Consider the following 16,798-nt stretch of genomic DNA (forward strand, 5'->3'; position numbering starts at 1 on the left):
GCTCGCGATCTAACAATATTTCCCTTTGTTTTATGCAATCTAATTGATTCAAGTTCTTTTTTCTTATCTTCAAGGACAGTTAAATCAATATTATCCCTATCTTCTAATTCCTGTATGTTTTTTTTCAAACTATCCTCTCTGGGATTTTGTTGTTTTTTCATGTAACTCGAGTACGAGATTGTTTTTCCTCTTATTTCCATCAACATAACTTCTAAAAATAACTGGTCTGTAATGGTGAATTCTAAATCAGTATCTGTGATTGTAGAGATAGAGTTTAAATTATAAACTGGCAAACAATATTGAAGTTTTACTTCATTAATAAGATCTTTTATAATATTGAGATATTCCAAATCATGTAACAGAGAATTGTTTAGTTTCCATAATCCCTTCCCTCTTTTAAAAATATTGAACTTTAACAGAATTTTAGGAAAGGAATGATCAGACCTATACCCAGGATCTATCGAAGAATTTTCAATATTAGACAGCATATTTTCTGAAATCAAGAAAAAATCTAGTCTGGCTTGTTTAATAGGGTTGCTTTTTCTCCATGTATATCTTCTACTCTCTTCATGCTGTTCTCTGTATACGTATATCAATAAGACTATAACTTTCAATAAGTTCGCATACTTTGTCTCTTGCTTTAGGGTTATTTACATTTTTATAATTACTGTCATAATCAACCTCTGGATTCAATACTAAATTAAAGTCTCCACATAACACAACATAATTATTTTCAAAATCGTCAATAGTCTGAGTAATAATATCATAAAAATCAGGACTATCCTGATTCGGGCCATATACAGTTATAAGAGTCATTCGGGATCCTTCAATTACTATATCTAGCGCCAAAAAGTTACCAGTATTATCTTTCTTTTCCTTGTACATTTTAAATTCAAAATTATTATTAAAACATATTGCAACACCTCTTGAATTTGATTTATAGGAGCTAAAGAAGCATTCGTATCCCCATTCACTTTTAATTACATTCTCCTTATCTTGCGTAAAATGTGTGTCCTGAAGACAGAAAATATTGTAAGACTGATTCTTCAAATAAGAGAATATGTCTTTTCTTTTAATCCTATCCCCCAAACCCTGACAGTTTGCACTAAGAATCGTTACATTATCAGTAATCAATTACTAAATTACAGTCAAAACAGTTATCACCAGCAACGAGCCACTGAGTAATAGTCGAGTTTCCGAGGCCTGTAAGGGAAAAGGGTACATCAAACACACAAACATAAAGAGAAAACATAAAAAGATAGCCTATGAGATCTCAGACATAGACAACTGTTAACTTACGCACTAAAAACACTTAGAAAAACACAACTGCATCTTCTACATCGTATTTTGAAGATTGGTTCGATTAACCGGAAGTGATTACAAGTAGTCTCAGTCACCTAGAAGTTTGAAGTTAAACAATAGAAATTTTATTACACAGAAATGCCGGGGGGGGGGAGGGGGGGGGGGGGGGGCGATATGGGTATGTAGGCAATAAATAAATAGTGCCCCGTCATAAACGGATACCCGGAAGTTTCGCAAACAGGGCAAACTCTGATAATTATACATACAAGATTACAAGACAACTCTTTCGTTTTCATTAAAATAAAAGTAATCACGACAAAATGATAATTTAAAAAGAGAAAATAACCACACATTGGGGGGGGGGGGGGGGGGGTTAAGCAATAAATAAATAGTGCACCGTCATAAACGGATACCCGAAAATTGCGCAAACAGGGCAAACTCTGATAATTATACATACAAGGTAATTAACTCTTTCTTTTTCATTAAAGAAATAAAAAGCAATCGCGACAAAATGATGATAAACAATTAAGAGATAATAATCACATATTTGAAACGATATTGTTAGAAATGAAATCACTAAGGATTTCTTTTGTGTTTAATGCACAAGTGCAAGCGTATGTGAAATGACCACACTCGCCAAATTTATGTTATATATAGCATGAATATACATAAAAAAAAAAAAATGGGAAATCGAAAGAAAAAATATTGAAGCACAAGAGCTTACCTTGTAGAAAGAGAGAGTTATCCTCACAAGTGTTACATCCATTATTAAGAATGAAAACAAATACACAATCTGAGAAAAACCGTACACAACTAGACAGCTACCACAACACATGTACATCACAAATCGGTAACCGGGTCGATTTCCCGGAAATGTCCACTACCGATTTTTAGTCAAAAATCCATTATCTAGTCAGCGGAAATTACCATCCTTCAACAGATATTCTGCATCTAAAGGAGTGTCATTAAACAGTCTTCGTTTTCTGCCATCCTTCAGAATAACGAATAATTTCCCGTCAGTGCTATACGAGTTCTTTACACATTCCAAACTGTAAGCTTCCCTGAGGCGATCTTGGTTGTGTTTGGTGAGATCTTCGAAGATCGTGATTACTGTGTTTTTGAGCACTCTTCTCTCTTTGATAATTTCGTGTTTCTTTGTTCTATGTGTGAACTTTACGATAATATTTCTCTTTTTCCCCGGAACATATTTTCCAAGTCTGTGGGTGATGTCGATGTCTTCACTACGGAGTTTCACTTTTAACTTGGAATTGACAAAACTGGTAACACTTTCTTTACACTCCGCTACTGTCTCTTTCTGTGATGGATCCTCCAGACCAAATATCTGTATGGAATGTTTTCGACCGTGCTGTTCTAGGTCATTGAACTGTGTCCTGTAATTCCAAACAATTGTTTCTAAGATTACCAACTGATTCTTTAAGTTCGTCGTTCTCCTTTTCCAAATCGAAAATTCTGCTTTCATAAGTGTCTATGAGCTCACGGTTCTCTCTTCTGATGTCTTCTTTCAACCTAGAAAATTTCTCCTCCATTTTGTCTGTAATGCGTTCAATTTTTTTGTCCATTTCCGTTTTGGTCACTAGATTGGCTAACATTTCAGATATATCATCTAATTTCTCTTCCGTTGTCTTAGGGACGGTAGAACTAGAAGTCTTAGTTCTACCCATAGTTCAATATAATCCAAAGTCAAACTAGCTCTGTATATCACACATGCACAGGTACGTACGTGTATACTATCGCGCGTCGTTAACAGTTGTCACACCGTTGGGTCTAATCCATTGTTACGTTTTTGAAAGCTTCAAAAGTCATTTTCTGCACATATACGAACACAGTTTCTTGACTATTGTGAATCCAAAGCACATAAACCGAATACTGTCCAAAAATTCTAGTTTTGTAGGTTCGTAAAATCCAAGAAATATATCAAATTACCGGAGCCGAAAAATAGGCGACTTCCCTGGTCGGCGTGACCTTGACCTTCCACCAAGAGGGATCAATTTGGCTAAATTGATATGAACATCTTCTCCTCTGAAACCAAGCAATAGGTATTGCTCATATTTGACTGAGCATCCCTTTGGGGCCAGGATTCAAAATTGTACAAATGGTGGGGCCGACCTACCTGGGGCCTGAGGGGCGGGGCCAAAAGGGGTCAATTTGGCTAAATTGATATAAACAACTTCTTCTTTGAAACTAAGCTATGAATATCGCTCATATTTGCCTGGTACAACCCCCTGGGTAGGGAATCAAAACTGTATACTGGGGGTTTATGACAGAGCTGACCCCTGGGGAGCTAAGAGGCGGGGCCCAAAGGGGTAATTTTGGCAGAATTGATATAAACAACTTCTTCTCTGAAACTAAGCAATGAATATCACTCATGTATGGTAGCATGGTCATGGGGTGGGGATTCAAAATTGTACAAAGTCAATTTCATTTCTTGGATTATTGCATTTTTTGGCATAAAAACCTCGTGTACCCATATAAAATGACTATGATATATTGACATAGCAATACCAGTGACAAATATACTTAATCATCATTCTTGTTTCATATCTCATGAAATCGAGGTGAGCGATACAGGCCCTCTGGACCTCTTGCTCGATATGATGTCAACAAAGCAGTATATGAATTATAAACATTATGAATTGATATAAGATTGTGTATAAGACATCTATATATTTTACATCAGATATCTAGACCGGACATTGGGAATCTGTTACATATCCTAACTAACTGACAAACCATGCTTGAAGAGTTTAATCTTGTTTAATGGAAATTTGTTAGAATACATTTCTGAATTGTTTTATTTTTTGGCTCACCTACCAGAATGTGTGGCGTCCGTCGTCTGACCATCTGTCGTCAATAATCATAACACACTTCAAATGAATGACATTGACCTGTATTCAAGGTCAGTGGGATCAAATAGGCTAAAATTATCAAACGACTTCTCAATGACCAAGAGGCCCTGGGACTTATATCAGACATGTAACATGCTTGGATAAAGGGCTACCAAGTTTTTTCAATTGAATGACCTTGACCAACATTCAAGGTCACAGGGACCAATTAGGCTAAAATATTTTAACAACAATAACCAAGGGGCCCAGAGATTTGATATTGGGTCTGTGGTATCCTGGGATAAAGGACTTATTTCAATGGCAGGTTTTTAGGAAATGCATTACCTTGACCTGCATTCCAGATCACAAAGGTCATATAGGCAAACAAATCTTCAAAGGACTTTTCAATAACCAAGAGGCCCAGGGAGTTGATATTGGGTCAGTAGCATTCTGGTTTGAAGGGCCACCATTTTTGTTCCAATGAATGACCTTGACCGACATTCAAGCTCACAGGGGTCAAATAGTCTAAAATGTTTAAATAACTTCTTTTCAATAACGAAGAGACCCAGATACCTGTTATTAGGTCTGTAGTATGCTGGGATGATGGACTACCAAGTCTGTTCAAATGAATGACCTTGACCTCCATACAATGTCACAAGAGTCATAAAGACTAAAATCCTTAACCAACGTCTCAATAACCAAGAGGCACTTGGAATTGATATTGGGTCTGTAGCATGCTGGGTTGAACGGCTACAAAGTTTGTCAAAAGAATGACATTGACAGACGTTCAAGACCAGAGGGATCAAATATGCTAAAATTTTCAAATACCGTACTTTGGGATATTTCAGCGTCGCCAAGACGGTTTTTGCTTAAAATGGGTGGTTAAATATTGGTGCATCAAATTATGGCGTTTACCATCATGTGTGTTAAATTTTGGCACTTTCCTGTAGTTATGTAATTGATATGTTGTTCATTACGCTACGAAAGTCAACATATTTAGTAGAAGCCATGTCGCATGGACACGTGTACACAGTGATTAAAAGCTCTGTGGCTAAGATTTGATCACCTATCTGAGATATAGCCTTTGTTTGAAAAGGTATTTGAGAACACTCTCACCTAGTTGCACAGGAAAACATGCAGTCGTCGCTTTGTAAGTTCCACAAGTTAATCGATTGATTGAGATGCGACTTATCATTGAACACAGCTAATACAACAATCAATATGAAAACAACGTGAAAGAAATGTATGACACATTTAGATGAAAACATACCTTTATTGACGCGTTTTCATCAAAAAACAATATTCCAACACACATCAACACGGACTGTGCAAGCTAGTGATGGGTATGTAGTAAATGAACGGAAAGACGGTTGCTATAATCCGGCTTTTGTTCCGACAATTTTTTTTCGTGAAATTTTGGTGTGTTTAATTTTGGTTGATTCACCCCAGGCCCCTAATAAACCAAAATATAACCACCTCCAAAATATCCCCAAGCACAGTAACTTCTTTTCAATAACCAAGAGGCCCAGATACATGATATTGGGCCTGAAGCATGCCGGGTTGATAGGTTACCAAGATTGTTCAAATGAATGACCTTAACCTTCATTCACGATCACAGAAGTCAAAAAAGGCTAAAATCTTTAACCAACTTCTTCTAGATAACAAAGTGGACCTGAGACCGGATTTTAGATCGGTAGCATGCTGGGGTGAAGGATGTAACGTTGAAAATGGACCCCCGTGGAAAATGGAACCCGGTTCCATTTTCAAGGGGGGTCCATTTTCAACGTTACAAGGGCTACCAAGTATGTTCAAATGGATGATCTTGACCTTCATTCAAGGTCACAGGGGTCCAACAGACTAAAATATTTCCATGACTTCTTCTCAATAACCAAAAGGCCAAGAGACCTGGGGCCGGTTGTTCGAACGTTCATTAAATTAAACCATCATTAAAGTATCATTCAGCCTTAAAATGATTCATTAAATCTCTAATGATAGATTAGTTAATGAATCATTAAAAAATATGTTGTTGGAAAGGTCATTTAAGGGATCATTAACAAATTAAGGTTTAATGAAGACTAAATGACGGATCCACAATTAAACCATCATTAACTGTGGAAATTCCCTCTTCCCACAATGCAATACATTGTATGCGTAAACATCCTGGAAACATGTAAGCTACAAAGATGGCAAGAGGAAAAAAATACTCAGTCATTTAACGACCATATGTTTGTGAATTTTCCTGTAAACCAATGACAATAATACATAAGTTATGTTCGTGTAATGTTTTAATGATACAACCGTTAATGGACATAGGAAATTAGGTTATTTAAGCTTTAGTTATTTTAGAAACATAACGAAACAGGTTATATAACATATATATATTAAGCACTCTTGTTGGCCCGGATGGAATCATGGAGGTGTCTTATGTGGGAGGAGACGGGAGTATACGTAGGAAAGTACATAGTCAGGAAGGGCAGGTAGCCTTATTTACCCTTTTCACGCCCGATCGGGGAATCGAAAGAGTGCAATATCCACTTTGCCACCCGACCACCCTAGAATACGATTATTCTGTTAAGATATAATTTAATATCTTAATGATTTCCATTTTTACAAAATATTATTGTAAGCTTGCCTCATTGACGAGAAAATGTTTTAAAAACATGATTTCGTTCAATGTTACGAGAGGTTATATTTGGTCTGTATACATTCATTGTCACATATTGCCTGAACATAATTGATGGAATGGTATCCCTTCCGATTGACAAAAGTCGGCTCGTTCTGAGTCGGAGCCTGAATACAAATCCGTGTTCCAGAAAAAAAAAATACACGGATGCTAGCTAGTGGTTGTAGTTACGAAATGCTATAATCTTAATTATCCTGCTAAATGTGAAAACTGCATGGGAAGATATTCGAAAGAGCTCAGGTCCTAACATGATGCATTCGCTATTCAATGTTGCTACACTTTGTAATGTACCTTTCTGTTTTGTATTGATTTAAACATATTCTTATGGCCGTAAATCAAAGCAAAAAGGACTGGGCACAAGTCATAACAACATTATTAAAGCCCTGTCCATAAGAATTACAAAGGTTCAATATTTGGCAAAAAGAGAGTGTGAAAGTCATCAATTGAATGTTTTTTGAAACATTGGTCTCCGAAGATTGAAAAGATATAAATTCACATAATTATTATGATTTTTAGAAATGTATGTGAATTGTGACATAGGAAGAGAGGCAGTTTTACACTTTGAAATATGCGGGACATAACTGTTGAAACCATACCCATGATGTTTTGATGACCATCCCTGTCCTATCATGACTCAAACCGAATAACACTGGAAACAGCATTCCGTTATACCTATTTACCATACTGAAGTACCGATACTAATTCATATTCGTATTTCCTTCATCGATATGCACCAATGTCACATTATAACTATTTTTCATTACATAGAAGTAATGAAAGGAAACACATGTTTATTCCCTTACTGACTATATAAGTAAAACAGAGTTACCACTTAAGGGGTGTTACCTATATTTTACTCCTATTCATAAGTCTCTCCAGTTAATCTCTTACTAAATCTACGGTTAAAAACGATCCCTTCTGGACAAAGACAAAGTATCTCGCTCAGACTTCGTTTTCGGTATAATCATCAGACAAAAATCTTGATGGGATAGCTGACTGTGCCGTCTTCTAAGTACATAAAACATAATATTCATCGCCATTTCCAGTAATGATGGTTTAATGAAGCCCCCAACCATCTTTAAATATCTGTGATTTAATTAAGCTTTAATGAGCCGCTAATCATTGATTAGCATTAATGAACGTTTGTGCAACGTCATAACATTGCAAATGACGTCATGACATTTAATAAAGGTTAAATGAAGGTTAAATTCATCATTATCTTTTAATGAACATTCGAACAACCGGCCCCTGATATTTGGCTTGTAGCATGCTCTCACTGATGAAGGACTAGGAAGTTTGTTCAAATGAATGACTTTGTCCATGAATTAAGTTTGGAAGACTTAAACTGGTCAGAATATTTAAAAAAGACACGTACCTTTACAAAAAACAGCGTGGCCCTGATATTTTATATCTGGTGTGTGATACACTTTTTCTTAGTAACGTTAATGTATAAAAAGGATCACTTGATAGCATTTAGTTGTTAAGTTTATACTCAAGCATGTATAGTTTCTAGTCAAAATTGCAGCAGTTATATTGGTATTTTATAAATGTTTGATTTTATTTTTAGCAACAGAAATGACTATTTCGACGCATAAGCTAATATATGAGGTACAGGAAGGATCTGGAGCAGCATTCATAAACTGTAACGTGGATCCTGTACCAAACAGTATTCAATGGAAAAGAGACAAAATACCACCACCAAAGACAAGAGTTCTTATGGACAATAATAAATACTTTTATGGTGGGGAAGCGCCTTCACTTGTGATAAAAACACCAAACAAATTAATGGATGAAGGTTACTACCAATGCACGGCAGAAGCCAATGGAAAATCAGTGGATGGAGATGTTGTACAACTTAAAGTGTGTAAGTATACATTTGTATATTACATCTGAGTGAAATTTAAAAAATCTTCTTCCCAAGACCCAAATAAGGTAGAATCAAGTCATAGATGGAAGGATCTTAAGGTGCTTTACCACAATTTTGATGGTATACACATGTTGGCCCTGACTGAAACCCCAGGAAGCTTCCATGGCTGAGGGTGAACCAAAATTGTGAATTATATGGTCCCCACCCCCCAGGGGCCTGAGGGGCGGGGCCAAAAAGGGTCAAATTGACTAAAACTTCAAAAATCTTCTTCTCTACTCTCAGATAAGGTGGAATCAAACACTCTTCATAGATGAAAGGGTCTTAAGGTGCTTTACCAAAATTGTGAATTTCATGACCCTGGGGTCTCATGTTTGCCCCTGGGGAGGGGGTAAACTTTACTATAGTTTATATAGGGAAATCACATTTTTGACTATTATTTGTTGGATTTGTATTGGAATTCATTCTAACTTGTATCAAATTATCAGCATGGGATGACACTTTGATGGTATGTACAGGTTGGCCCTAGTTGACCCCCAGGGGCTGATGGGCGAGGCCAAAAAGGGTCAAATTGACTAAAATTTCAAAAATCTTCTTCTCTACTCTCAGATATGGTAGAATCAAATACTCTACATAGATGGAAGGGTCTTAAGGTGCTTTACCAAAATTGTGAATTTCATGACCCTAGGGTCTCATGTTTGCCCCTGGGGAGGGGGTAAACTTTACTATAGTTTATATAGGGAAATCACATTTTTGACTATTATTTGTTGAATTTTTATTGGAATTCATTCTAACTTCGTTAACATTATCAGCTTGGGATGACACTTTGATGGTATGTACATGTTGGCCCTGACTGACCCCCAGGGGCTGATGGGCGGGGCCAAAAACGGTCAAATTAACAGAAATTTTAAAAATCTTCTTCTTTATACAGCCCAAATAAGGTAGAATTAAATACTCTTCACAGATGGAAGGGTCTTAAGGTGCTTTACCATAATTGTGAATTTCCTAGCCCTGGGGTCTTGCGTTTGCCCCATGGGAGGGGATAAACTTTACTATAGTTATAGGGAAATCACATTTTTGACTATCATTTGTTTTATTTGTTTTGAAATTCATTCTTTCATTCAAATTTACTGAAATATTTCAAAAATCAGGTGACCGTTAAGGCCCATGGGCCTCTTGTTATTTTTTTCTTCCATACACATTCACTGAGGTGATATGAAATTGGACATACACATTCGTAATTTGCTTGGTCAACCATACACACCCGACGCTTAGGTGATATAAAATTGGACGATGAATATAAAAAGATAAGGTCATCATCATTAGATAGTCGGCTGTTCAGATCGTACTTCTTCGTTGTCAATGGTTCTTTGTCTGCATATGCACATCAATAAAAAAATTAGTGTTGCTATTTTCTGAAAAGGACTGCATACCTCTCAAGGTCAAATGTTGACAAACTGGAAATCTCCATGTTTGAGGACTTGCATATGCTGATTGGTGGGGCTAAAATGGGTCAAATTGAATGAAATTTCAAAAATCTTTTTCTCTACTATCGGATATTTCCAAACAGAAAAAACAAGCTATTTACTTGCTCGTCAAAATAGCTCGCAGCAAGCTAGTCGCACGCTGCTTTCACTACCTAGTAACTAGCAAATATTTGGAACCTTTCTACGCGCTTAAAACTAGCTTGCGAACTAAAACACTGCATGATGATTATTACCAATTAGCTCGCAACTAGCTAGTGACAAGCTCGCGACTAGCTAGTGACAAGCTCACGACTAGCTAGTGACAAGCTCGCGACTAGCCTGCAACTAGCATGTGGCATTAGCTCTCAGCACACATACATTAACCTGCATGAGTCCTGATGTAACACATGCCTCCTTACCCTGCGAAAATATGCAAGGATATCCCCGGATAATCAACAGTAATCCAAGTCTTGTGATATCCATAGAATATCTGTAAGGATTTCTCTGGATTTCACAAGATTTAATCCCTGGTTAACCCACAACGGTATTGGAACAGGATATCTAGGAATATCTAGGGAAAAATCCAGGGTGGAGAGTCTGGATTTTTTCCTGGATATTCCAAGATTTCCAGTTCCAATACCGTCATGGGTTATCCAGAGATTAGTCTGGACTCAACAGAGATGAGGAAAGTCTGGATTTCCCTGGATATTCCAAGATATCCTGTTCCTTAAATCTTGTAAAATCCAGAGAAATCCTCACAGATATCTATGGATATTACAAGACTTATACAATGGATTAATCTGGATTAGTGAAGACAATTCTAGACTAGTCTAGACTAATCCAGACTGGTTTTAATTTAATTGATTGCAAAAAATATGTAAATGCACAAGTGAATGCATGTTGTAATAAAACACTATTTCTGTACACACACAAATCTATCCATAATCAAACAGAAAACAAAAGCAACATGCTGATTCTATAATATTCATGTAAGATTTATATTTCATTTGAGTACCCCAATGCCTTTACCAGTTGAATACAGACAGATTTTACCACTGGCATTCCAATTTATAGTTGGATACAGCACATTCCAAATTCAACACAAGACTGAGCTGAAGAGTACCTTTTCTGATACAGAAATTAAAATAAAAAAGCAGAATGCTTACTTCATATTTTGTACATAATTAAAACAAGGAGATGACATCCACAATTGATTTATCTTTATTTATTCTATGTAATATATGATCTTTAACAGTAAAGTGGACCATAAATTCTTGAAGATGTTCCATAAATTAAAACCTTTGAGGAAATGTCTACTATATGATCACAAGTTTGGTCAAAGTTTATTATCACATAATTGGGGACCTGTTATCCAGCGAATTCCTTGTGTAATATATCTGCCTTTGTCAAAAATATGATATATATACGGTATACTTCTGGCATCCTATCCATGCACACACACTTCATCTTCAAGATTCATAATAATGTTTCTACATTATCATCAACAGTTATTTGACAGCAAGTTAGACCTCTGTACATCAGTACTTTTAATAATCAGTCCCTGTGTCTTTCAGTTCACTTCATTTGTCTTTGACTGTTGGACTTGCTAGCTTTTAAGCCATAAAACTGGTCAGACTCCTCTAGTATACGATGAAAACGTATGTAGACTAGACATAGAAACCTGAAAATACATGAAATTCTATGATATAACAATTTGTATTAGCAGGGCATCCAGTTGACCCTTGACTTCTTGCAATTTCAGAAGTCAAATCACAATTTCTGAACAATCTGAAGGGTCAAAACGTATGTCAAATAGACATGTCCCTTCAAACTCAAGAGTCAGATCTCAATTTTGGGAGTCAAAAACATACCCTCAGGGGTCAACTGGATGCCCTGTATTAGCATCAACTGGTGTAAGTGTGATAATGTGATTGCAAAAGAATACAATTATAATAATTGAACAACAATTATCTAATATTGATTAAATCATCTTGACAAAACATGATCAGGTGTGAATGAAAACTTAAAGCAGTATCTTAATTATTAAGATCTTAATATAGATACCGATGAACTCATTTAGTAGAAATATGGGGAAAAAACGCGCACAAAAACGATCTAGGCCACATGATCATCCTACAGGTTTTTAATCTAAATCAATGATTTTTGAATTCAGAAATAAACTACATCACGCCAGAATGTGAAATGGATGCACATATAAATGCGTCCTTAATTTAATTTGACCCCTTATGTGTGTCAACAAACACCGTACCGCACGTGTGTACTCGCTGTCGGTATATGTGCAAGTGAATCTAGATCGGCTGTACGTGCATGGCCTGTGATTACCGGTGAATACATGACTAAAACTCAAAAACAATAAAGACCACTCCTATGAAGTTAATATAAATACTCATAATTAAATGGTGTAACAGGATCGAATGGTATGTAGCTATATACTCAGTATAGGCCTACTGACCGGTCCACCTAATGAGTGACCTGTGGGGAATGAGTGTCCTGTGAGAGTTTTTTCACGCCCTGCAATTCGTTAAGTAATATTTTTAAATAATTTTTTCTGTATCATACAGATGAACGTCGAACCCATTACCATGCCAAATTTCACTTTGATTGAACGAGTGCATATTATGCATTTTTTACGACAAAGTTACGATGCAGCGCACATGCGAGTGTCCTGTGAGGTTTTTTCACGCCCCGCAATTCTTTAAGTGACATTTTTCGAATATTTTTTTCTGTATCATACAGATGAACATCTAACCGATTAATTTGCCAAATTTGACTTTGATTGAACGAGTGCATATTATGCTAATGTACCGGCAAAGTTACGATGCATTACACATGTGAGCGTCCTGTGAGGAATGAGTGTCCTGTGAGAGTTTTTTCACGCCCCGCGATTCATTAATAGACATTTTAAAATTATTTTTTCTCTAGCATACAGATGAACATAGAACATATTAGCACGCAAAATTTGACTATGATTGGACAAGGGCATATAATGCAAATATATGCAAATCTACGGTGCACTACACACGCGAGTGTCCTGTGAGGAATGAGTGTCCTGTGAGTGATTTTACACGCCCCGCAATTCGTTAAGTGATATTTTTAATTTTTTTTTCTGTTTCATACAGATGAACATCTAACCCATACCCATACCAAAAAAAGGTACAAAAAAGTTATACTTTTTTAGGTACAAAAAAGTTATAACTTTTGATGCTAGATTGGAACCATGTTTAAACAGCGGTTCCAATCTAGTACTAAAAAGTTATAACTTTTGATAACTTTTCTGTACCTAAAAAAAGTTATAACTTTTATTAGGTACAAAAAAGGTATAAAAAAAGGTACAAAAAAGGTATAAAAAAGTTACATTTCACACAAAAATAGGTATAATTTAGGTACTATAAAGTTAAAAAAAAGTTATAACTTTTTCTAGGTACTAAAAAGGTACAGAAAAGGTATGAAAAAGGTACAAAAAAGTTATAACTTTTTCTAGGTACTAAAAAGGTACAGAAAAGGTATGAAAAAGGTACAAAAAAGTTATAACTTTTTCTAGGTACTAAAAAGTTAAAAAAAAGTTATAACTTTTTCTAGGTACTAAAAAGTTACAAAAAAGGTACTAAAAAGGTACAGAAAAGGTATAAAAAAGGTACAAAAAAGTTATAACTTTTTCTAGGTACTAAAAAGTTAAAAAAAAGTTATAACTTTTTCTAGGTACTATAAAGGTATGAAAAAGGTACAAAAAAGTTATAACTTTTTCTAGGTACTAAAAAGTTACAAAAAAGGTACTAAAAAGGTATGAAAAAGGTACTGAAAAGGTACAAAAAAGGTATAGAAAAGTTACAGAAAAAGTATGGAAAAGGTACAGAAAAATATAAAAAGATTTTGCTTCAGAATGTTTTTTTATCCAGAAATATACTTATCAAATACATGTCTTCTAGACCAATGAATTACTATTCATAAAAACATCACGGAAATCTCCTTTCACTTTGCACATTTTCTTGAAAGACTAACAAAAGCACTATTTTTCGTCCTCATGGAAAGCTTTATTTCGAATAACAGATTCCTTCCATGGATGAACGCAGCAGTCATGTACTATTACACTGTCATACTCCTGCTCCTGTACAAGGCATTATCCACTATGTTTCTTTAGTATATATTATAACTACCGTTTAATGTAAACATAAAACCAACATGTCATCAAGAATTAAGTATTTTTACTGCATAACACAGCACTCTAACTGGACTGTTATTAATACACATTGTATTGTATACTATATAAAATGTGTTAGCTGTTTGAGGCATTGTTACACAGGAAAGAAAAAAGTCTGAAATTTTTAAATGTAAATGTTCCTCTTCTGGGATCCTTTCCTTGAGATTTGACTGACAATACTGCAAGAACACTGATTTTTCCAGGAGCTGATCAGGGTTCTTCTTGGGATTGACACTCTATAGTCCATCAAAAAGAAAAGAAAACAAAACAGTTAGTGATCTATTTACATATTGTAACTCTGGTTTCGGTGTAATAACTTAATAACTAGGACAGGCTGAGAGTTAATTGGGTTATTATAATTTATTAACTAGAACACTGAAAATTTAAAGGACCCCATCAATTTCATCATGAGGCAATAAATAATATATATCTCCCATAATCATCAAGAACCCATCTGCCTAAATCACCGAGTAATATTGGTTGGAATTATATTGAAACAAAATCTGACCTTGACCTTTGACCAAGTGACCTTGACCTTTGGTCAGTTGACTCCATGCATTATTATATTGTTTAATTCTGACCAACTTTGTTTAGCCTTGAAACAAAATATTTAATCGGTGAAAAAACGCAAAATTTGACCTTGACCTTGTCAGTTTACACCTAGTTTAATTCCAACTAAATTTGCTTCATCATGCCAAAACAAAATATTGATGAAAAGAAAAAAAATTACCTTAACCTTTCAATCTAATGACCTTCATGAGCTTTGACCCTGGGTTTTGACATAATTTTGTGAACTGTACCTGGCCCATTTCGTGTAAATTTGTCAATAAATTCTAGAATTATTAGACAACAGCAAAATTAGAGGGCTGGGAGACAGAGGTAATTACTATAGGCTAACAAACACAACTTATCATGTCAAATCAAAAAGAAGATACCCCCAGAGATATCATGTAATTGTATAATTAATATATAAATATCAATTTTATATACCTGGTATATCATATATACAAGACTGTTCTTTAGCCTAAGAAGGAAGAGAAAAGTGATTCCCAAATAAGGAATCACTTTTCTCTTCTTCTAGATCTTATTAATTTGAAAGCAGAAGCCTAAAATGTTTCTTTTGAATAAGATCCATAAATAACTTTCTGAGAAACTTCAAAATTATAAAATTCAAAATGACAGCCTGTAAGCCATCTTGCATTGCATATACAAGCTAATATATTGGGGGCGGGGATGATCAACTTAAAAGGGAAACTGATGGTGAAAGTAATCAATGTGTGTTAATTCAGCAATAAAACATTTTAAATGAATTCACATAAAATAAAAGAAGAAAGATTCTTCTCAAATTTTCCAATGGTCTATGTATAATAAATAAAATGTGCTAAAATTGTATATAGATTTTACTTTGTAGATCTATTTTAAATACTTTGACAAATTTTCAATTAGGACTTTATTTTATTGGATTTCCTTGAAATTTCACGCACACAACAAGTAACAATCCCTCTCATTTCTATATATATTTAATTTACCGTAGCCGATTCCGTAGATATTAATTGCGTGTTAATTACATTTTAAAAAAATAGTGTTGTGCGTATAATTAGGAATAAAGAACAAAATGTTCATACTTACCATAAATTATGGTGCATATATTCGTCTATATCAGTAAAAAATAGTAACAAATGTACGGGAAAACATGAAAAAAATTATCAGGTAAAATAGCTGACGAATTATTGCCTACACCCCAATATATAGTGTATCGAATTTCAAGAAAATCCATTGAAAAACGAAGTATATTATATATACTTTGGGACGTTCATACCAAACGCCATAAACGAAAAACGCGTATGGCCACATATATGTGTGAATCCATTTTAAATATATCATAATATTGACCCTGAATGTGAAGGTGAAGGATAAAAAATAATCACTTGGCAAGCAAATTAAACTTACGATTGAAAGATGCAACATTTATAAATCGGCTGTGCGTAGGGGGCGGGTGGTCCGAGGATCATGAATGCTGGTGAATTTAGTCCTGAAACATTAAGTATTTCATATGAACATATTCACTCAATGTTGTTTAATGTATGACGATCGCGAGAGCGACAAAATCTGCGATTCGAAGACAAATAAGAACATAACTTACCCTGATTTCATGTTGTCCGATAATTCAGTGTTTGCCGGTGAAAGGGGTATCATAAGTCGCCAAAAGCTAGACGAAATTTGATATTCTGTTCCCAGTTTGTCGATTGTATTCCGTGAGTGGGGAAATTAAATGTCGCCAATATATACTGTATATATAACGTGATTTTGTTCTAGGCCTAAGCTTTCGTCACGTTTCCGTAAACAAACAAAATGGCCGCCACTTGTAATACAAATCTCCCGCTAAACTGAAGGGAGCGCCGCCTGGCGGTGGGTATACAT

The 16,798-nt window shown here is 35.2% G+C and overlaps 1 protein-coding gene and 1 long non-coding RNA gene across 3 annotated transcripts in view; one reads left to right on the forward strand and one right to left on the reverse strand.

Annotated features, from left to right (window-relative positions):
* LOC117317597 overlaps window positions 1-16,798 on the forward strand; it is a 66,017-nt gene that overhangs the window by 13,121 nt on the left and 36,098 nt on the right. For both annotated transcript variants that reach the window (XM_033872446.1, XM_033872447.1), the window contains exon 5: window positions 8,396-8,692. In XM_033872446.1, the coding sequence (XP_033728337.1) occupies window positions 8,396-8,692 (297 nt within the window). The remainder of the gene's footprint in view (window positions 1-8,395; window positions 8,693-16,798) is intronic.
* Window positions 14,189-16,699, reverse strand: LOC117317598. The gene is made up of 3 exons (XR_004530207.1): window positions 16,521-16,699; window positions 16,328-16,409; window positions 14,189-14,613 (listed from the first exon to the last, which is right to left on the reverse strand). It is a non-coding gene; the product is annotated as an uncharacterized LOC117317598 (long non-coding RNA).

This window comes from Pecten maximus, chromosome 19 (assembly GCF_902652985.1).
Source record: "Pecten maximus chromosome 19, xPecMax1.1, whole genome shotgun sequence".
NCBI classification, from domain to species: Eukaryota; Metazoa; Mollusca; class Bivalvia; order Pectinida; family Pectinidae; genus Pecten; species Pecten maximus.